This window comes from Panulirus ornatus, chromosome 23 (assembly GCF_036320965.1).
Source record: "Panulirus ornatus isolate Po-2019 chromosome 23, ASM3632096v1, whole genome shotgun sequence".
NCBI lineage: Eukaryota > Metazoa > Arthropoda > Malacostraca > Decapoda > Palinuridae > Panulirus > Panulirus ornatus.
The window spans coordinates 23,896,529-23,919,273 of NC_092246.1; the positions used below are offsets into that span (position 1 = coordinate 23,896,529).

General features: G+C 41.6%; 2 protein-coding genes across 3 annotated transcripts in view; one reads left to right on the forward strand and one right to left on the reverse strand.

Annotated features, from left to right (window-relative positions):
- 5PtaseI (inositol polyphosphate-5-phosphatase A) overlaps window positions 1-10,909 on the reverse strand; it is a 114,450-nt gene extending 103,541 nt beyond the window's left edge. Inside the window, 1 exon segment of the mRNA XM_071676877.1 lies at window positions 10,525-10,909. Coding sequence (XP_071532978.1) covers window positions 10,525-10,590 — 66 coding nt within the window. The 5' untranslated portion in view covers window positions 10,591-10,909.
- Window positions 10,910-11,118: 209 nt separating this feature from the next.
- LOC139756935 (uncharacterized) overlaps window positions 11,119-22,745 on the forward strand; it is a 44,439-nt gene continuing 32,812 nt past the window's right edge. The window contains exons 1-2 of one of the 2 annotated variants that reach the window (XM_071676880.1): window positions 11,119-11,469; window positions 20,069-20,271. In XM_071676880.1, the coding sequence (XP_071532981.1) occupies window positions 11,285-11,469; window positions 20,069-20,271 (388 nt within the window). In that variant the 5' untranslated portion in view covers window positions 11,119-11,284. The remainder of the gene's footprint in view (window positions 11,470-20,068; window positions 20,272-22,745) is intronic. The other variant, XM_071676881.1, reaches the window with a different exon arrangement.

Consider the following 22,745-nt stretch of genomic DNA (forward strand, 5'->3'; position numbering starts at 1 on the left):
TATATACACACACAGACATATATACACATGCACACGATTCACACTGTCTGCCTTTATTCATTCCCATCGCCACCTCGCCACACATGGAATAACACCCCCCCCTCATGTGTGCAAGGTAGCGCTAGGAAAGGACAACAAAGGCCCCATTCGTTCACACTCAGTCTCTAGCTGTCATGCAATAATGCCCGAAACCACAGCTCCCTTTCCACATCAAGGCCCCACACAACTTTCCATGGTTTACCCCAGACGATTCACATGCCCTGATTCAATCCAATGACAGCACGTCGACCCTGGTATACCACATCCATCCAATTCACTCTATTCCTTGCTTGCCTTTCACCCTCTTGCAACTTCAGGCCCTGATCACACAAAATCTTTTTCACTCCATCTTTCCACCTCCAATTTCGTCTCCCACTTCTCCTTGTTCCCTCCACCTCTGACACATATATCCTCTTGGTCAATCTTTCCTCACTCATTCTCTCCATGTGCCCAAACCATTTCAAAACACCCTCTTCTGCTCTCTCAACCACGCTCTTCTTATTTCCACACATCTCTCTTACCCTTACATTACTTACTCGATCAAACCACCTCACACGACACATTGTCCTCAAACATCTCATTTCCAGCACATCCACCCTCCTGCGCACAACTCTATCCATAGCCCACGCCTCGCAACCATACAACATTGTTGGAACCACTATTCCTTCAAACATACCCATTTTTGCTTTCTGAGATAATGTTCTCGACTTACACACATTCCTCAAGGCTCCCAGGATTTTCGCCCCCTGCCCCACCCTAGGATTTACTTCCGCTTCCATGGTTCCATCTGCTGCTAGATCCACTCCCAGATATCTAAAACACTTTACTTCCTCCAGTTTTTCTCCTTTCAAACTTACCTCCCAACTGACTTGACCCTCAACCCTACTGTACCTAATAACCTTGCTCTTATTCACATTTACTCTTAACTTTCTTCTTTCACACACTTTATCAAACTCAGTCACCAGCTTCTGCAGTTTCTCACATGAATCAGCCACCAGTGCTGTATCGTCAGCGAACAACAACTGACTCACTTCCCAAGCTCTCTCATCCCCAACAGACTGCATACTTGCCCCTCTTTCCAAAACTCTTGCATTCACCTCCCTAACAACCCCATCCATAAACAAATTATACAACCATGGAGACATCACACAACCCTGCCGCAAACCTACATTCACTGAGAACCAATCACTTTCCTCTCTTCCTACACGTGCACATGCCTTACATCCTCGATAAAAACTTTTCACTGCTTCTAACAACTTTCCTCCCACAACATATATTCTTAATACCTTCCACAGAGCATCTCTATCAACTCTATCATATGCCTTCTCCAGATCCATAAATGCTACAAACAAATCCATTTGCTTTTCTAAATATATATTTTTTTATTTTTTTTTATTATACTTTGTCGCTGTCTCCCGCGTTTGCGAGGTAGCGCAAGGAAACAGACGAAAGAAATGGCCCAACCCCCCATACACATGTATATACATACGTCCACACACGCAAATATACATACCTACACAGCTTTCCATGGTTTACCCCAGACGCTTCACATGCCTTGATTCAATCCACTGACAGCACGTCAACCCCGGTATACCACATCGCTCCAATTCATTCTATTCCTTGCCCTCCTTTCACCCTCCTGCATGTTCAGGCCCCGATCACACAAAATCTTTTTCACTCCATCTTTCCACCTCCAATTTGGTCTCCCTCTTCTCCTCGTTCCCTCCACCTCCGACACATATATCCTCTTGGTCAATCTTTCCTCACTCATTCTCTCCATGTGCCCAAACCACTTCAAAACACCCTCTTCTGCTCTCTCAACCACGCTCTTTTTATTTCCACACATCTCTCTTACCCTTACGTTACTTACTCGATCAAACCACCTCACACCACACATTGTCCTCAAACATCTCATTTCCAGCACATCCATCCTCCTGCGCACTACTCTATCCATAGCCCACGCCTCGCAACCATACAACATTGTTGGAACCACTATTCCTTCAAACATACCCATTTTTGCTTTCCGAGATAATGTTCTCGACTTCCACACATTCTTCAAGGCCCCCAGAATTTTCGCCCCCTCCCCCACCCTATGATCCACTTCCGCTTCCATGGTTCCATCCGCTGCCAGATCCACTCCCAGATATCTAAAACACTTTACTTCCTCCAGTTTTTCTCCATTCAAACTTACCTCCAAATTGACTTGACCCTCAACCCTACTGTACCTAATAACCTTGCTCTTATTCACATTTACTCTCAACTTTCTTCTTTCACACACTTTACCAAACTCAGTCACCAGCTTCTGCAGTTTCTCACATGAATCAGCCACCAGCACTGTATCATCAGCGAACAACAACTGACTCACTTCCCAAGCTCTCTCACCCCCAACAGACTTCATACTTGCCCCTCTTCCCAAAACTCTTGCATTCACCTCCCTAACAACCCCATCCATAAACAAATATATATATATATATATATATATATATATATATATATATATATATATATATATATATATATATATATATATATTTTTTTTTTTTTTTTTTTTTATACTTTGTCGCTGTCTCCCGCGTTTGCGAGGTAGCGCAAGGAAACAGACGAAAGAAATGGCCCAACCCCCCCCATACACATGTACATACACACGTCCACACACACAAATATACATACCTACACAGCTTTCCATGGTTTACCCCGGACGCTTCACATGCCTTGATTCAATCCACTGACAGCACGTCAACCCCTGTATACCACATCGCTCCAATTCACTCTATTCCTTGCCCTCCTTTCACCCTCCTGCATGTTCAGGCCCCGATCACACAAAATCTTTTTCACTCCATCTTTCCACCTCCAATTTGGTCTCCCTCTTCTCCTCGTTCCCTCCACCTCCGACACATATATCCTCTTGGTCAATCTTTCCTCACTCATTCTCTCCATGTGCCCAAACCATTTTAAAACACCCTCTTCTGCTCTCTCAACCACGCTCTTTTTATTTCCACACATCTCTCTTACCCTTACGTTACTTACTCGATCAAACCACCTCACACCACACATTATCCTCAAACATCTCATTTCCAGCACATCCATCCTCCTGCGCACAACTCTATCCATAGCCCACGCCTCGCAACCATACAACATTGTTGGAACTACTATTCCTTCAAACATACCCATTTTTGCTTTCCGGGATAATGTTCTCGACTTCCACACATTTTTCAAGGCTCCCAAAATTTTCGCCCCCTCCCCCACCCTATGATCCACTTCCGCTTCCATGGTTCCATCCGCTGACAGATCCACTCCCAGATATCTAAAACACTTCACTTCCTCCAGTTTTTCACCATTCAAACTCACCTCCCAATTGACTTGACCCTCAACCCTACTGTACCTAATAACCTATTTTCAAGCATAAATTGAAAAATTACACATGAACACTACATTAGGTAAATAAGGCACTACTGTAGGTATGCAAAGTTAAGTGATGCCAGTTTTCTAAACACAAAACACTCGTAGAATAGGGAACATTTCTATATCTGTAAAATCTGTGGTCCAGCACATCAAGATTACCATCAACTTGGAGCATAAAGTGACAACAAATAATTTAAATAAATGTTAGTTTAGAGTTCTAAATTTTATAATGCCTTCTCAATGATTTTCAACAATAAGTTAAATTTTGCAAGATGGCATGGGGAGGGGATGTGGGCTCTCTCCAGCATTTAAATGCTGCAATTTATGCATAATTACAAAGTAAATTATGTTTGGCAGGTACACACTTTCCCACACATGCAAGGTATGTGACTGAAAGCATCATAGCAACTGCTACATAAATTGACTGCACAAGATCCTAATTGGGAAAGATGAAAAAAATATCCACACATTTTATATAATGTAAATTCTAGATATCAATCTTAACATTACTTTGATATCACTTAAAGGATTCTTAAGAAAAACTTAAAATGAAAGATAAAAGCTCTACCAATTACAAGAAAGAAGTTGAAATTTTGAATAACTGACTAACTCAAAAAAATACATACATCTCACACAAACATGGGCTAGTGAATTAAAAAAATGCAGAGATCCATTGGGACAACTCAATTATTCAGCCAGGTGACTTGGTGCTGGTGTGAGGACTGAATAATTTCAATGTTAAAGGTGGTGGCTGGGATGATCCAGGCCCTCTGCCCAGCCACTCTACCTCATGCTCTATTCTTAACTAGCTCCTCAACACATTTGCCTGCAACAATTTTTCATGGAAAGCTTCTATTCTCAATATTCTTATAAATTTCTGAAAAAGTACTAGTGCCCAGCAATTTCTAAATTTCATGTCACCAACAAAAACAAGTTAGTGACATGGGGCCAAGAATGTTACAGAGTATTGCAAGAGTAACCTGAATGTGAATTCAATAAAATTTGTCAAAATGCTTGTAAACAGAGTGTACTTTACTAGCAATTAGAATACCTTAAAAAAAATCACCTATTTACAAATCATTCCCTGAAGTGATTTTTGTGACTAAATTGCTGGAAATTGCTAAAATAAGTAAATGCACCACTGGTATATAGCACTCTACATTCACAGAGATGATGTTTGATAAGGCACAAATTGAAAAACTGTGTGCTCCATTGTAAATATGGAGAGGAATAAAATATGACATGATAAAGAAAGAGATGCAACAGTGCATCATAAAGATGAAAACCATAGGGAATTCTCTACATCCTATTTGCATATTCATGACATACAGAAGGTTAGCTCTCGCTGAGAGTTCACCTGAACCTTTCAATCTTATTCAAATCCTCCCTTATAATCAATATACTGTATGTAGTACCCATGTTCAGATGAAAACATAATGAAATTACATGATATGTTCCACAACTTCATGATAAAAATGGTTTCATTTTATTCTAAAAAATCTGATAGGGAAAGGAAATATTTAGAGGCATAAGTCTTGACTAAATTCTGTCTGTCCTATTGGTCTAAGATGTGTAGCCCAATCTTTGACTCACCTTGGCACAAAGAGATCCGTTGCAGACATGTGTTTAATTAGCATAAATCCAGTTTCATATGGCTGACAAATGTGTATTGTTGTTTGCTTGACATAGCACTGGGACAGATTTCAGTGATAAACTGAAGTTGGTCACTGAGTTTGGGCAAGAGTTTAGGAGGAGGAAATTGAGAGTAAATGATGAAAGGCATTATAAGGATTAGCAAGGTTGAGGTATAGGGTTTGATTGGACAGGACTTGCAGGAAGTGGAATGCGTTAGGTAGGTGGGTGGGAATGCGACACAAAAGGGTTTGAATGGAGAGGACCTGCAGGAAGCAGAGTGCTTTAGGTAACTGAGAGTGGATATGGCTCCTGATGGAATCATGGGGGATGAAATGAGGTACAGGGTGGCAGAGGGGCCAAATATCTTGGGTACAATGATGAATGTGTGTAAGGTCATGTCAATGTCTGTTACGGCAAAGATGAGAATGGTTGAAGGTATGATTGTCCCAATGGTGGTGTATGGATGAGTCGTGGGTCTTGAATGCAAAAGAAAGGAAGAGCCAGGCATGTTGGACACTGAATACCTAAGGACAATATGTAGTGTGAGGAAGGTTGCTCAAGGAAGGAATATAAGCTAATAAGTGCAGTCTGATAGACAAGGATGACCAGGGTATGAGGATGAGTGAGAAAAGACTGATTAAAAGAACCTAAAAATCAGAAATGGTGAGTATAAAGGAGATGGAAAAATGGAGTGAAGGAGCCTTTGGGATGCTGGGACTTGAATATTTATGAGGGTGATGGGTGCGCATGGGACATAATGAACTGGAATGATGTGCTATACATGAGGTGTGGGGCTGTCATGGGGCTGAACCAGGATGTGAGGCATTCAAGGTACACCAAGGTGTAGACCATAGGACTTGGCTGTGGATGGTGAGATATGGTTTTCATACATTATACAGTATATTGTATGGCAGTATGAGTGTGGATGAGTACAAATGAGACCATTCACTTCTTCCTAACATTACCATGCTACATCGGGAGAAGCAAGTGTGCAGAAAAAAGAGTCTTGACCCTAGTCTCCAGTGGGGAAAAACAGGTTTATATAAAACATAAAGTGTGAAACAATGAGGAATGTCTAAAGAAAACATTTTACTTTAATATCAGAAATCTAACACTGGAATATTAATGACTTCATTTTGCAATGGAAGTAAATGAAAAAATGCAACATGGAACATGATTGGCATCTATTTTTTTATATCATACATTTATAAGTAACTACAATGGGACGGGCCTTGAAGATCAGGAAAAATTCACTGGTGTGTCCCCACTTTGGATATTGTGTTAAGTTTCGGTTGCTCTACTTGAAAAGGAAACAGAATAGACAGTACAGCACCAAGTGACAGAGATGATCCCTTGAATAAGAAACAAATCCTGTGAGAGCTGTTTAGAGGATGTACACTTATTTAGCTTATACCACAGATTAAGAGGCAATCTGATACAATTACAGTATTAAAAAAGTGGAAAGCCTGACATGCTTGACCCAAGCAGCTATCTAAGGATAGATAAATCTGATTCCACCTGCAGCAAGATATACAAACTCATGAGTAAATGTTGCATCTCAAACACGGCAAAAGACTTTCTATCATTTGGAATAGTTTATCCATAAGAGTAGAAGATACTAACAGCATAGATATGTTTGACCCATTCACTGCAGTTATTACATATACAACACATATACAAATACATTCCATTTTCTGTTCGCAGTAGCTGGGGCACATACAACAAAATTCTTGAATCACCCTCCTCTGCTTTAAGGCAAATTATACAGCCAGAAATGCTGGTCAGACTATGTGGAGATGCAATGGAGGCCTGTATCAGATATACATCTTCTTATTATCATTATCATTATACTTTGTCGCTGTCTCCCATGTCAGTGAGGTAGCACAAGGAAACAGATGAAAGTATGGCCCAACCTACCCACATACACATGCATATACATACACGCCCACACACGGACATGTACATACCTAAACACTTCAATGTATACATACATCTACATACATACACTTGTATATATTCATACTTGCTGCCTTCATCCATTCCCTTCGCCATGCCACCACACTTGAAATGGGCACCCGCGCGCGCAAGGCTAGAACTAGGAAAAGACAACAAAGGCCACGTTCATTCACACTCAGTCTCTAGCTTGTCATGTGTAATGCACCAATACCACAGCTCCCTTTCCATATCCTGGCCCCACAAAACTTTCCATGGTTTACCCCAGACGCTTCACAAGCCCTGGTTCAATCCACTGACAGCAAGTCGACCTCGGTATACCACATCGTTCTAATTCACTCTATTCCTTGCATGCCTTTCAACCTCCTGTAAGTTCAGGCCCCAAATGCTCAAAATCTTTTTCACTCCATCCTTCCACCTCCAATTTGGTTTCACACTTCTCCTCGTTCCCTCCACCTTTGGCACATATATCCTCCTTGTCAATCTTTCCTCACTCATTCTCTCTGTGACCAAACCATTTCAATACACCCTCTTCTGCTCTCTCAACTACACTCTTTTTATTACCACACATCTCTCTTACCCTTTCCTTACTCAATTAAACCACCTCACACCACATATTGTCCTCAAACATCTCATTTCCAATAACTTGCAAAGCTGTAACACCCTTAAAAATAACAAATAAGATATGAAAACCCTTAGCAATCATTCAGCATTTGTTTGTTGGAAAAATACTTCTAAAAATACAACACACCTCATGATGCATGCATGACAGTACTCCTGGCATAGCTCATACCTGGCAGTGGATCTGTACAAGTTAATGGGCATGCAGTGCGCATAAACAATGTTTCACCTAGTAGCCTTGTATATCGTTTTATCTAAAAGATCATATTCTGGTTCACTGTAACAAAATTATGAAGACACCTTTTCTGAATAATTGAGAATCTTTACATATACTGTACAGTGGATATTAGGAATGACAGTTAAAGGGTTATAAGAAGGTTTGACAAGCAATTTACTTCAAATCCTCTTGCTTTACCTGTTTCTTCCTTCACATAAAATTTCCTAGCTGATATTTCTCGTTTCTACCTCTTCTATCACTAACAGCCTTGAAAGGTCCCACCGATCAGCTCCTGTGTGCTTTTCTTTGTAAAAGTAAAATGTATCACATAGCATTCAAATAAACATGTAGATACCTCCTTTAACTTCCAACGTCGTCTCAAAGATACGAAACATGGTTTTCTGCTCCTGTTCACATCCTGTGGCTTTGTATGTTTATATGATGACATTTTTTGTGTAACTGTAGGTTCATAAAAAAACACTGAAACATTTCTTTGTAATTCCAAAAATCGATTTACATAAAGAACCACATTACACAGTACTCCACAAATTTTCTGATGTGAAAACTTCAGAAAATTCTTTTCAAATGTAAACAACCATGTGGGTGATGAAAATAATATTGTTGGTTTTATTTGTCCAAAGATGGTGAAAATCAAAGTAAATCTTTGCTCCTCAGTAAAGTTAGGTGAGGTTCTCACTGGTTCTCCAGATAAAGACTCAGACAGATAGATCAGCAGGTGTTTCACTTATATTTACATTAATCAGCTCTCCAATATCAAGTATTGGCAAAAGTCTGGTTTACTTATGCATCATTTCTAGATCTGGATATTAAGTCCTTTTGTTCAGCAATGCTAGCATAGTATTTAAAGAATATACTAACAGTAGTTGAGTGTAAATCTGAAAGTTATGGCTTATGGGAAGATATCAAATAGGTTATGTATATCAGCAAAAATGTGGGGTTAGCTAAAGCAATATTAAGAAAACAGTTGTAAAAACACACCAGACCTATAAAAACCTCAGTTAGTTGCTAAAATGATCATAAAAGTATTCTACTATTAAGTCTGACAGTTACCAGGGATCAAGTGTCCAGTCTGTTGTCAGTCTACACCAGTAATATTTACACAGTACTTCTAATGAGTTTGAGTGACATATCTTGACTAGAATATTGAACATCAAGATAAATATTGACTCCTTGGGAAGTTACGTGAAGTATTTTCATAAGTTTGGATGACTCATTTTCCACAAGTTTATTATCTACTTTTCCATTTATCAATCACAAATTTTCCCTGATAAACTAACAATGCCTCATCTAATATCAATCAGTATGAAAAACCAGTCCTCCTGGGGTATTTCTGAAACGACAAGGACCTAAATAAACCACCTAAAGCATGTCATCTGATGTGATGAGTATAAGTCACTATGGTGGATGATGGTAGACAGGAAATGAAGTTCAGCAAGGAAGTCTGTACAGAATGCTATCATTAAGTAGCACTGGGAACTAATGCTGTGGCAAATTCTTTCAAAAGGCATGGAGATTTCACAAAGCTAGTTTTCATGTGGGGCTATAATACTTTTAAATGATATCTATCACTATGAACAAAAAAGGGCTCCAAAGGTCTTATTGTAGTTTTACACATAATCGCCCATGCTTTATGAGGTCAATTATATTCCACAGGTAGATTTCTGTTGCTGCTAATGTACATCACATAAAAAATAATACCTCTGAAATACAAAGTCACTTGTATACTACATTGAAATTTTTGTCACTGCTAAGCATGATATTACATAACTAAATTAATCAGAGTATGATCAACCTTCCAGCTTATTTAGTTACATAAAAGTAATAACCCACCATAACCTATTCATCATAACGTCATACTATTTAATTTCAACACCTGCAATACTGTACGAGTGAGTTCATATACATAAAACTGCTGCAGTACCTTACAAATCTAGAATCCACAATCCTTCATTTAAATGACAACTATGGAAATGTGCAAGTGAAGCACTGGCCGTGACAGCACTTGAAAACCATGGAAATAAAGAGAAAGGACTATTTGAGTAAACCAGCAAAATGAAAAGGACTGTGTTGCAGTCTTGCTCTTTGTGATCAGTTATCATGACAAAAATAGAAGACAATGTACAATTCTAATACCAATCAAAATTCCATTTTCTATATGTCTACTATCCTAAATTTCAATATAGAATACAACTTTGTGAAGGCCAAATTACCTTTCTATAAAATAAAAAATATACTAATAAAAGCAAGCTGTTTTATGGACAACTCTAGTCTGGAAGACAGGTGGTACTGCTGTACTTTCACTGGGCAATCAACTGTTAGAATAATCAAAGATAATGAACAGTGATCTTATATGATATAGCACAATTAAGAGTAACTGTGATTATATAAATCAAAATTCTGAGATGTATTAACATTTTCAAGTTAAATGACATGAAGCCCCACTCCTCATGTATGATTAGATTAGCCTTTGGACTATCATAATTTTACCTGTTGATAACAGAGTACAATGCTTTTGATCCTCAAGCCTAAATCACCCTGGCTAAGTAACTATGCCTACTGCAAATTACAGGCCTATTATCAATAGGCTGAGAGCACTGGAATCTCGGCTCTCTTAATCATCCAGATCAGTGCCTCACCTGTTCGAAGCAGGAGGCAATATTAGCCGTGACCAGCAGCATCCGAGTACTTGATTTGTTAGCCATGGTGAGCTTGAGACACACTGTCAGGGGGCTACGAGTGCCAAAGACTGACTAAAGAGGGGTGGGAGGGCCAACTCAGTGCCACCACCACTACCGCTACACACTCCGCCTCACTTCACGGGCTTCTTCTTTATTAGATTAAGGCGCCATTCTGATGAGAAAAGCACCACCGCTTGCCGGCACTGTCGCATGGGTATGCTAACTGGAGCAGCTATAAACCACGCCTACATATACTATCCCAACCCGTCGATACCAAACACTGAGGCTCAGGCAGCCAGACACCAGCCACCCAGCCATCGACACAGAAAACGGGCCAGCTAACCCAGGACCTACGGCACTATTATATTATATGTTGCGTCCACTATCATCTATTTTTTTTATATTTGGGATTAGAACAATATCGATATAGTTATTTGATATAAATTTCACTAGAGAAGTAAAAATGATATGATAATTTATGGCAACAAATTGTAGGCTTGTGTTCCATGTACTTTTTTCACTGCCATGTCAGCAATACATACGTTAACAACGATACATCAAACAAAAGTCCCCCTCTACACATTGTGAAATTTTGAACAATAGTTTTAGATTGATATCGATAGGTTTCAGCAGATATTGCCTATATCCCGTATGTTTTGTAGCATTTGGCAACAGGTTGCCGCATCTGCCGCGGCCCTCCCGCTTCACATACGACACAATGCTGAGCCTTAGAATACGTCGTAAGCTTCCACTAGTCTTATGTTGTCTAATTGTGATATTCCTGATAATGAAAAGAGGAAAGCAGCAGCGACACTTTGAGATGTTCATCCCGGACCAGGAACCAAAGGCTGTGTGGGATGTATTAGCTGATTTCAGTAACATGCCACACCTCAATACTAGAATGTGAGTACCCATGTTCCGAACCTTGGTATATGCTGAAAATTTCATGAATCAACCAAAAAATTCCTTCCTATTTTGAGATAATTCTTCATCTTTAGATCACTTATGTATTGTTGATCCGTATGGTACAATTTAATGCAGAAAATGTAATGTTGGATATTTAAAGATGTTCGAATGCAATGTACTCATACAGTGAATCATATTCTACACTTATGTAATAAGTGTAACATTTCTAGGAATATATATATATATATATATATATATATATATATATATATATATATATATATATATATATATATATATATATTATCCCTGGGGATAGGGGAGAAAGAATACTTCCCACGTATTCCCTGTGTGTCGTAGAAGGCGACTAAAAGGGGAGGGAGCGGGGGGCTGGAAATCCTCCCCTCTCAATTTTTTTTAATTTTCCAAAAGAAGGAACAGAGAAGGGGGCCAGGTGAGGATATTCCCTCAGTGGCCCAGTTCTCTGTTCTTAACGCTACCTCGCTAACGCGGGAAATGGCGAATAGTTTGAAAAAAAAAAAAATATATATATATATATATATATATATATATATACATATATATAAATATATATATATATAATATATATATGTATGTATATATATATATATATATATATTTTTTTTTTTTCATACTATTCGCCATTTCCCGCGTTTGCGAGGTAGCGCTAAGAACAGAGGACTGGGCCTTAGAGGGAAAATCCTCACCTGGCCCCCTTCTCTGTTCCTTCTTTTGGAAAATAAAAAAAAAAAAAAAAAAACGAGATATATATATATATATATATATATATATATATATATATATATTTTTTTTTTTTTATTTATTTATTTTATTATACTTTGTCGCTGTCTCCCGCGTTTGCGAGGTAGCGCAAGGAAACAGACGAAAGAAATGGCCCAACCCACCCCCATACACATGTATATACATACGTCCACACACGCAAATATACATACCTACACAGCTTTCCATGGCTTACCCCAGACGCTTCACATGCCTTGATTCAATCCACTGACAGCACGTCAACCCCGGTATACCACACCGCTCCAATTCACTCTATTCCTTGCCCTCCTTTCACCCTCCTGCATGTTCAGGCCCCGATCACACAAAATCCTTTTCACTCCATCTTTCCACCTCCAATTTGGTCTCCCTCTTCTCCTTGTTCCCTCCACCTCCGACACATTTATCCTCTTGGTCAATCTTTCCTCACTCATCCTCTCCATGTGCCCAAACCACTTCAAAACACCCTCTTCTGCTCTCTCAACCACGCTCTTTTTATTTCCACACATCTCTCTTACCCTTACGTTACTCACTCGATCAAACCACCTCACACCACACATTGTCCTCAAACATCTCATTTCCAGCACATCCATCCTCCTGCGCACAACTCTATCCATAGCCCACGCCTCGCAACCATACAACATTGTTGGAACCACTATTCCTTCATACATACCCATTTTTGCTTTCCGAGATAATGTTCTCGACTTCCACACATTCTTCAAGGCCCCCAGAATTTTCGCCCCCTCCCCCACCCTATGATCCACTTCCGCTTCCATGGTTCCATCCACTGCCAGATCCACTCCCAGATATCTAAAACACTTCACTTCCTCCAGTTTTTCTCCATTCAAACTCACCTCCCAATTGACTTGACCCTCAACCCTACTGTACCTAATAACCTTGCTCTTATTCACATTTACTCTTAACTTTCTTCTTCCACACACTTTACCAAACTCAGTCACCAGCTTCTGCAGTTTCTCACATGAATCAGCCACCAGCGCTGTATCATCAGCGAACAACAACTGACTCACTTCCCAAGCTCTCTCATCCCCAACAGACTTCATACTTGCCCCTCTTTCCAAAACTCTTGCATTTACCTCCCTAACAACCCCATCCATAAATATATATATATATATATATATATATATATATATATATATATATATATATATATTTATTTATTTTGCTTTGTCGCTCTCTCCCGCGTTTGCGAGGTAGTGCAAGGAAACAGACGAAAGAATGGCCCGACCCAACCACATACACATGTATATACATACACGTCCACACACGCATATATACATACTTATACATTTCAGCGTATACATACATATATATACACAAACATATACATATATACACATGTACATAATTCATACTTGCTGCCTTTATTCATTCCCGTCTCCACTCCGCCACACATGAAATGACGCCCCCCTCCCCTCGGCACGCGCGCGAGGTAGCGCTAGGAAAAGATAACAAAGGCCACATTTGTTCACACTCAATCTCTAGCTGTCATGTAATAATGCACCGAAACCACAGCTCCCTTTCCACATCCAGGCCCCGCAAAACTTTCCATGGTTTACACCAGACGCTTCACATGCCCTGGTTCAATCCATTGACAGCACGTCGACCCCTGTATACCACATCGTTCCAATTCACTTTATTCCTTGCATGCCTTTCACCCTCCTGCATGTTCAGGCCCCGATCGCTCAAAATCTTTTTTACTCCATCCTTCCACCTTCAATTTAGTCTCCCACTTCTCCTCGTTCCTTCCACCTCTGACACATATCCTCTTGGTCAATCTTTCCTCACTCATTCTCTCCATGTGCCCAAACCATTTCAATACACCCTCTTCTGCTCTCTCAACCACACTCTTTTTATTACCACGCATCTCTCTTACCCTTACGTTACTTACTCGATCAAACCACCTCACACCACACATTGTCCTCAAACATCTCATGTCCAACACATCCACCCTCCTCCGCACAACCTTATCTATAGGTCGCGCCTCGCAACCTTATAACATTGTTGGAACCACTACTCCTTCAAACACACCCACTCTTGTCACAAGGGTGGGTCATGGAAACCCTTGTGCCACTCTCGCCTCTCACCAATTGCAAGGTTGTTACATGACCCATACCATATTTCCTTCGGTTCTGTATAACATGACTTCTATTGTAAGTAATTTCTCACTCTGTAAGTAACACTTTAAGATATTTGATAATACACGAAAGCGCCCAAGGTTCTCGTGTTGCCTATTCTACTTGCAGGCGGAGACCGATAACACACACACACACACACACACACGCACACACACACACACACACACACATCTGACAAGTAAACAAAGCGGCCCAGGTGCTATCCCTGGCATCTTGGCGGCTGCGTGACGTCACAGCATCAGTCACGGCCCCGGCCACACAATGGTTGGTCGGGCCACGCTATACATGGCCTCGTCCGGCCCCGGCCACACAATGGTTGGTCGGGCCACGCTATACATGGCCTCGTCCGGCCCCGGCCACACAATGGTTGGTCGGGCCACGCTATACATGGCCTCGTCCGGCCCCAGCCACACAATGGTTGGTCGGGCCACGCTATACATGGCCTCGTCCAGCCCCGGCCACACAATGGTTGGTCGGGCCACGCTATACATGGCCTCGTCCGGCCCCAGCCACACAATGGTTGGTCGGGCCACGCTATACATGGCCTCGTCCAGCCCCGGCCACACAATGGTTGGTCGGGCCACGCTATACATGGCCTCGTCCAGCCCCGGCCACACAATGGTTGGACGGGCCACGCTATACATGGCCTCGTCCGGCCCCGGCCACACGCTGTCAGGTCGGGCCGGCGATGTACGTGACCTCGGCCCCAACCCTTTGAACAGGCAACCGACTCTCCACTTGACCCTAGGAGACTCTCCACTTGACCCTAGGTGACTCTCCACTTGACCTTAGGTGACTCTCCACTTGACCCTAGGTGACTCTCCACTTGACCCTAGGTGACTTGACCTTAGGTGACTTTACCTGCAGCGCTTGTGGGGCATCCATTTACTTTACGACATGTTACAACTCACGATGGTTAACATAGTGTGGCAGGTGTGGCCAGGTTCACCAGTGACTGACTGTACGTGGCACATCCTGGTCATACACACATGACAGTACATCCAGGGATATTGACTCCACATACACATAATTATACGTGGGGTTCTGACTCTCCACCCACGTGACACAACACAGTCCCCCCCTGACTCTACACAAGTGACTGCAGTCACCCATAAGTGACTGTAATCATGTTACAGGAACCTCATAGTCTTTGGTACAGGTGTGTGTGTGTGTGTGTGTGTGTGTGTCACTGTACCTAGCCACGTGTAAGGTGCAGGTGTGTCGTCACTGTAACTTCTCATCAAAATTGTCTTCGTTTTCATCTGTTTCCAGCAGACAGTGTAGCCAAGGTGAAGGCCTGGGAAGAAAAGTAATTGATTGAGAACTGCTTTTATGACGTTGGCGGCATTCATCACTACTTGGTACGTCCAACAAATTGAAATGTAACACTAATTACGATATGACTGGCAGGTGGTTAACGCTCACCACTGTACAGTAGTAGGTTATGTATTATTACCCATCCCGTGTTGGGAGGGAGGGTCACACCCGGCACGTCTTGTGGTATGGTTTTTTGGAAAGGTTATTGAGGTTTCCAGCGGTAGATTTATTTTCCTCCTCTTCGGTCAACATGTTTTGCGTCCCCACAACTCTGCTGCTGAAGGATTACATCCTCGCGTGCCTCCCTACCCTTGCCTGTTGTGAACTAATATAACATTAGAGAAATGTCCTGTGTTATCATGATCTCTGAGGAATATATATATATATATATATATATATATATATATATATATATATATATATATATATATATATATATATATATATATATCTTTTTTTTTTCTTTTAAACTATTTGCCATTTCCCGCGTTAGCGAGGTAGCGTTAAGAACAGAGGACTGGGTCTTTTTTGGAATATCCTCACCTGGCCCCCTCTGTTCCTTCTTTTGGAAAATTAAAAAAAAAAACGAGAGGGGAGGATTTCCAGCCACCCGCTCCCTCCCTTTTAGTCGCCTTCTACGACACGCAGGGAATACGTGGGAAGTATTCTTAATCCCCTGTCCCCAGGGATAATATATATATATATATATATATATATATATATATATATATATATATATATATATATATATATATATTAGAATTTGAAAGAATTTGAAACCCGTGCCTGGGATGAGGCTCCTGATGCAGAACCTCTGAGGAAACACCCAAGAAATGCAGAGACATAATGAAGACTGCCAAAAGCCTCATGGATGAAGTGACGTGAGCTGAGTTTGGCACTGATCCACGTGAGGAGAAGGAGTGGCTCGGGATCAACTGGTGGTTAAGCTGCAGAACAGCGTTGGAGGCATCAAGAAAAGGGGCGTTTGATGGCGTGCAGTTGGAGATGGGTTGTTGGAGAGATGCCAGAAAGGGTGAAACATCTTCACGTATCGTAAGGAACTGGAAATCGGGAAGTCAGCACCACAAGTAAAGCATCCTCCTCGAAGGCTCAGAGCGGGGTGCCTAAATGTGTGTGGATGTAACCAAGATGTGAAGACCCTTACTGGAAAAACAATCACTCTTGAAGTAGAACCTTCAGACAAAATTGAAAATGTGAAGGAAAATAGTGAAACTGGAGAAAAATGTAGCTTAGACATTGAAGCTTATTGATACAGTGGTTAAATTGATGAGAACTGCTATTGACGTTTGTGTAAATAAATTATACATTTCCTTTTTTCCATAGCCAGAGGTTGAACCATTATGTGACATTCATTTTTTTCATTCATTGCAAGCTAGAAGTTTCAGTTTTCTAAATTGTTTCTTACATTTTTCATATGTATATATATATGTATGTGTGTGTGTGTGTATATGTGCGTATGTATGTGTATGTGTGTGTATATGTATATATGTATGTATATTATCCCTGGGGATAGGGGTGAAAGAATACTTCCCACGTATTCCTCGCGTGTCGTAGAAAGCGACTAGAGGGGACGGGAGCGGGGGGCCAGAAATCCTCCCCTCCTTGTATTAACTTTCTAAAATGGGAAACAGAAGTTTATATCAATGAATTATATACATGTGTATATATGTATATGTCTGTGTGTGTATATATATGTGTACATTGAGATGTATGGGTATGTATATTTGCTTGTGTGGATGTGTATGTATATACATTGTGTATGGGGTGGGTTGGGCCATTTCTTTTGTCTGTTCCCTTGCGCTACCTCGCAAACGCGGGAGACAGCGAGAAAGCAAAATAAAGAAAATAAATGAAATATATATATATATATATATATATATATATATATATATATATATATATATATATGTTTATGGATGGGGTTGTTAGGGAGGTGAATGCAAGAGTTTTGGAAAGAGGAGCAAGTATGAAGTCTGTTGGGGATGAGAGAGCTTGGGAAGTGAGTCAGTTGCTGTTCGCTGATGATACAGCGCTGGTGGCTGATTCATGTGAGAAACTGCAGAAGCTGGTGACTGAGTTTGGTAAAGTGTGTGAAAGAAGAAAGTTAAGAGTAAATGTGAATAAGAGCAAGGTTATTAGGTACAGTAGGGTTGAGGGTCAAGTCAATTGGGAGGTGAGTTTGAATGGAGAAAAACTGGAGGAAGTGAAGTGTTTTAGATATCTGGGAGTGGATCTGGCAGCGGATGGAACCATGGAAGCGGAAGTAGATCATAGGGTGGGGGAGGGGGCGAAAATTCTGGGAGCCTTGAAGAATGTGTGGAAGTCGAGAACATTATCTCAAAGAGCAAAAATGGGTATGTTTGAAGGAATAGTGGTTCCAACAATGTTGTATGGTTGCGAGGCGTGGGCTATGGATAGAGTTGTGCGCAGGAGGATGGATGTGCTGGAAATGAGATGTTTGAGGACAATGTGTGGTGTGAGGTGGTTTGATCGAGTAAGTAACATAAGGGTAAGAGAGATGTGTGGAAATAAAAAGAGCGTGGTTAAGAGAGCAGAAGAGGGTGTTTTGAAATGGTTTGGGCACATGGAGAGAATGAGTGAGGAAAGATTGACCAAGAGGATATATGTGTCGGAGGTGGAGGGAACGAGGAGAAGAGGGAGACCAAATTGGAGGTGGAAAGATGGAGTGAAAAAGATTTTGTGTGATCGGGGCCTGAACATGCAGGAGGGTGAAAGGAGGGCAAGGAATAGAGTGAATTGGATCGATGTGGTATACCGGGGTTGACGTGCTGTCAGTGGATTGAATCAAGGCATGTGAAGCGTCTGGGGTAAACCATGGAAAGCTGTGTAGGTAAGTATATTTGCGTGTGTGGACGTATGTATATACATGTGTATGGGGGTGGGTTGGGCCATTTCTTTCGTCAGTTTCCTTGCGCTACCTCGCAAACGCGGGAGACAGCGACAAAGCAAAAAAAAAAAAAAAAAAAAAAAATATATATATATATATATATATATATATATATATATATATATATATATTTCATATATATATATATATATATATATATATATATATATATATATATATATATATATATATATGAAATAAAATATATGTGGTTTGATTGACTAAGTAATGAGGGGGTGGGAGATGTGTGTGGTAATGGGAAGAGTGGTTGAGAGAGCAGAAGTGGCTTTGTTGAAATAATTTGGACTCGTGAGGATGAGTGAGGAGGATTGACAGGGAGGATGTACGTGTCGGGGGTGGGGGGAGTGGGGAGAGGTGGGAGACCGGGTTGGAGGGGGAAGGATGGAGTGAGGGGGATTTTGAGTTATCGGGGCCTGAACATGCAGGAGGGTGGGGGGCGTGCGGGGAATGGAGTGAGTTGGAGCGATGTGGTGTGCTGGGGTCGACGTGGTGTCGGTGGGTTGAACCAGGGCGTGTGAAGCGTTTGGGGTGGGCCATGGAAGGTTCTGTAGGGCCTGGATGTGGAAAGGGAGCTGTGGTTTCGGTGCATTGTTGCATGACAGCTGGAAACTGAGTGTGAGCGGGTGGTGCCTTTGTTGTCTTTTCCTAGCGCTGCCTCGCACACATGAGGGGGAAGGATGTTGTTGTTCCATGTGTGGCGGGGTGGCGATGGGAATGAATAGGGGCGGACAATGTGAATTGTGTACATGAGTATATATGTGTGTGTCTGTGTGTGTGTGTGTATGTGTACGTTGAGATGTATAGGTATGTATATGTGGTGTGTGTGGACGTGTATGTATATGCATGTGTATGTGGGTGGGTTGGGCCATTCTTTCGTCTGTTTCCTTGCGCTGCCTCGCTGGCGCGGGGGGCGGCGGCGGAGCAAAGTGAATAAATAGATAAATATATATAGGGGAGAAAGAATACTTCCCACGTATTCCCTGCATGTCGTAGAAGGCGACTAAAAGGGAAGGGAGCGGGGGGCTGGAAATCCTCCCCTCTCATTTTTTTTTAAATTTTCCAAAAAAAGGAACAGAGAAGGGGGCCATATGAGGATATTCCCTCAAAGGCCCAGTCCTCTGTTCTTAACGCTACCTCGCTAATGCGGGAAATGGCGAATAGTATGAAAAAAAAAAAAAAAATATATATATATATATATATATATATATATATATATATATATATATGTATATAGTGGATATATATATATATATATATATATATATATATATATATATATATATATATATATATATATATATATATATATCCACTGTGTGTGTGTGTGTGTGTGTGTGTGTGTGTGTGTCACTGAGCCAGTCTCCCGTCCTTGCAGACAGCGGTGGCAGCTGGTGGAAGAGTCTGGGAATTTCGACCGCTGGACTTACCGTGTGGTGACGTATGAGACCATGGTGGGAGGCTTCCTCCTAGGCCTGAACGAGAACCACGGTGAGGTGGTGGTGGAGCCCGTGTCCCCACCAGACCACTACCACCTGCAGGAGGTGTACACCACTTACAGCCTACATGGCTGGCTCGTCGGTAAGTAGTATGGTCACCCTCCATCCCTGGAACACAAGCTTTCTCTTGTTCCAAAAGTTTTATCATAAGAGAAGAAACTCCGTCCACAATACGGTGAGTTGCTTGCTGATGGTAAGTGTTCCTTAAAGATTCCCTCTGTGGACTGGTGAATGTAGGAAGCGGGAGGGAGGTATGCCAGGTGGTCGTCGCATTAGTGTTTTCTGGAAACATAGAAAAACGGAGAGATTAGGGGAGCGGGGGGGGGGGGGGGAGATTTAGGGCATTGCCCTTAGAATCTGTTCCATCTGGCCATTATGTGAGTTTAAGGGGTGTATGATACCCAGTCCTGAGCCATACAGGGAGTTATGGAAATATGATTATAGGGAATTGAAACGCTTTTCCTGGAACCATAGGTTTTGGAGGTGAGAAGAGGATCCATATTGAAGTCCCTTACCTTTACCTTCAGAAGTACCACTCAGTGCCACACCAGACCAGAGGCTGGTGTAAGAGGTGTATGTGTGGTCCTGATATCTTCTTTCTCTCTCTCCAAGATGCTGACCTGGGCTGGAATGGGGGTGGGAGGGTCTTGACTTCAACCCATGACTGAACATGTCTGAGATCCAACGAGAAAACCCCATTCTTGTTGTCACGTCTAGTGGTGTCACTTCACAATCTGCTTTCTGACGCTTCACCTTCCGCTTTTTGAAACATCACCCGCTTACTAGCGCTTCAACTTCCGCTTTACGACACCTTACCTTCCGCTTAGTGACGGTTCTCCTTTCGCTTAGTGACGCTTCACCTTTGTGACGCAATGTGCTCCACCTCTATGACGTCACATTTCCTTTGTGACGCAAGAGATAATTGCCAACAATAGATGAAGAAATCCATTTCGGGAACTCTACATATACGCCTTAATGCACCAAGTGGTAACTCCTGGTGTGACGTCACTCACTAGAGCTTAAGAAAGAGTGAGGTGTGGGTGGGGTAGGGTAGGGTAAGGTTGCTGTAGGACTATTGTAAAGGGAACCTTGACGTAATAGTAATACGTAGATGGGAGGAAATGAAGGTTGTATGACGTCAGACTGCTTGTGTCAAGACGTCAACCACTTCCCAACAGGATGGGAAGTGGTTGACGTACCTTCCGTTTTTGTCGAAGGTTGAAATTGTGTCATGATGTATTGAGGGTTGTAACTGTGGTGACTGATTGTAGCATGGTAGTTCCTAATGTTTGATGGGTGTTTGTTGGTTGTTGTTTAGCATTAGTTGTCAGTGTGGTTTCCTGTTAGAACTGGCTCTGTTGGATGTGATTGTTGTGTGCCTTTCTGCCCCCGGAGTGTCGTCTGTCTACCTGACCAGCTACGTATATCCAAAAATCTTCAGCCTTAACCTGTACCAGACTCCCTCACCTGTACCTTCGTCATCATGGTCTTCCACCTTTCTCATGACCTGCCAGGTCATCACTTCATGACATTCCTCTCCAGGTAATTAACCTCAGACATATATGTCTTGTTGGTATGAAACTATCACAGTGTTAGTTGTTCATACTGGAGAGTGAGCGTTGGTAGAGAGCGTGTTTCTCTGTCTCTAGTTTTTCTTTTTTGGATGTACAAGTTTTCTTCGGCCAGAAGTCAAACATGTATACATACAAGCGTGTTACCATCATGTCTCCTCTTAAGATATCAAATGATTTCAAATGACCTTAACACCGTGACTAAAGTTCCTGACGACAGCCCATGCGGACGAGGGGAAGCAAACATTGTATTTATAGTTGCGTTTTAAGTTAATTGAATTTCAAGTTTGGATTCCGCCATAGTCATAGGTGCTCCTATTCCTATACCCTATACTTAGACAGGCAAATGGGACATGGTATGAAAACATTGCTTCGTGCCAGTGCACGTGCACAAGACCAGATGGTGCGCGCTGCTGACCTGGGTTACGGTGTCAACTTTGAGTTAAAATTCTCTTGTAACACAGATTTTGGATCCATGACCAGCTGGGCCAGGTAGGTGCTGACTTATATTAACTATGTGGCCAGCCTGTGTACCGAATGTCATAGATTGAATTATACCAAATGAATATTAATGGCCTAAAAATCATTGGTATATGATATGGTATATCTATGTGTGTGTGTGTGTGTGTGTGTGTGTGTGTGTGTGTGTGTGTGTGTGTGTGTGTGGAACAGTTTTTACAGTTAACATACTTCCATTTCTGTTACATTTGAAGACTTCAGATTCATTCACTGTCTTTAATCACATGATTGTCTAACCAAATCTGTCTGTATTGTGGCGTGGGAACTTCTTCATCCCGTTTTCATGAAATCAGTGTTAACGTTATGTCAATGATCAACAACAGAGACTGTATTGATCAATGGTCTAGGCTCATTCAGGAATCACTAACACCTAGATATTGTTCAAATGACAGTGAAACATAGACTAGTGCTAGCTTTCGCTGATGCACAGTCACGTACGTATCTGTGCTAGCTTTCTTAATCTCAG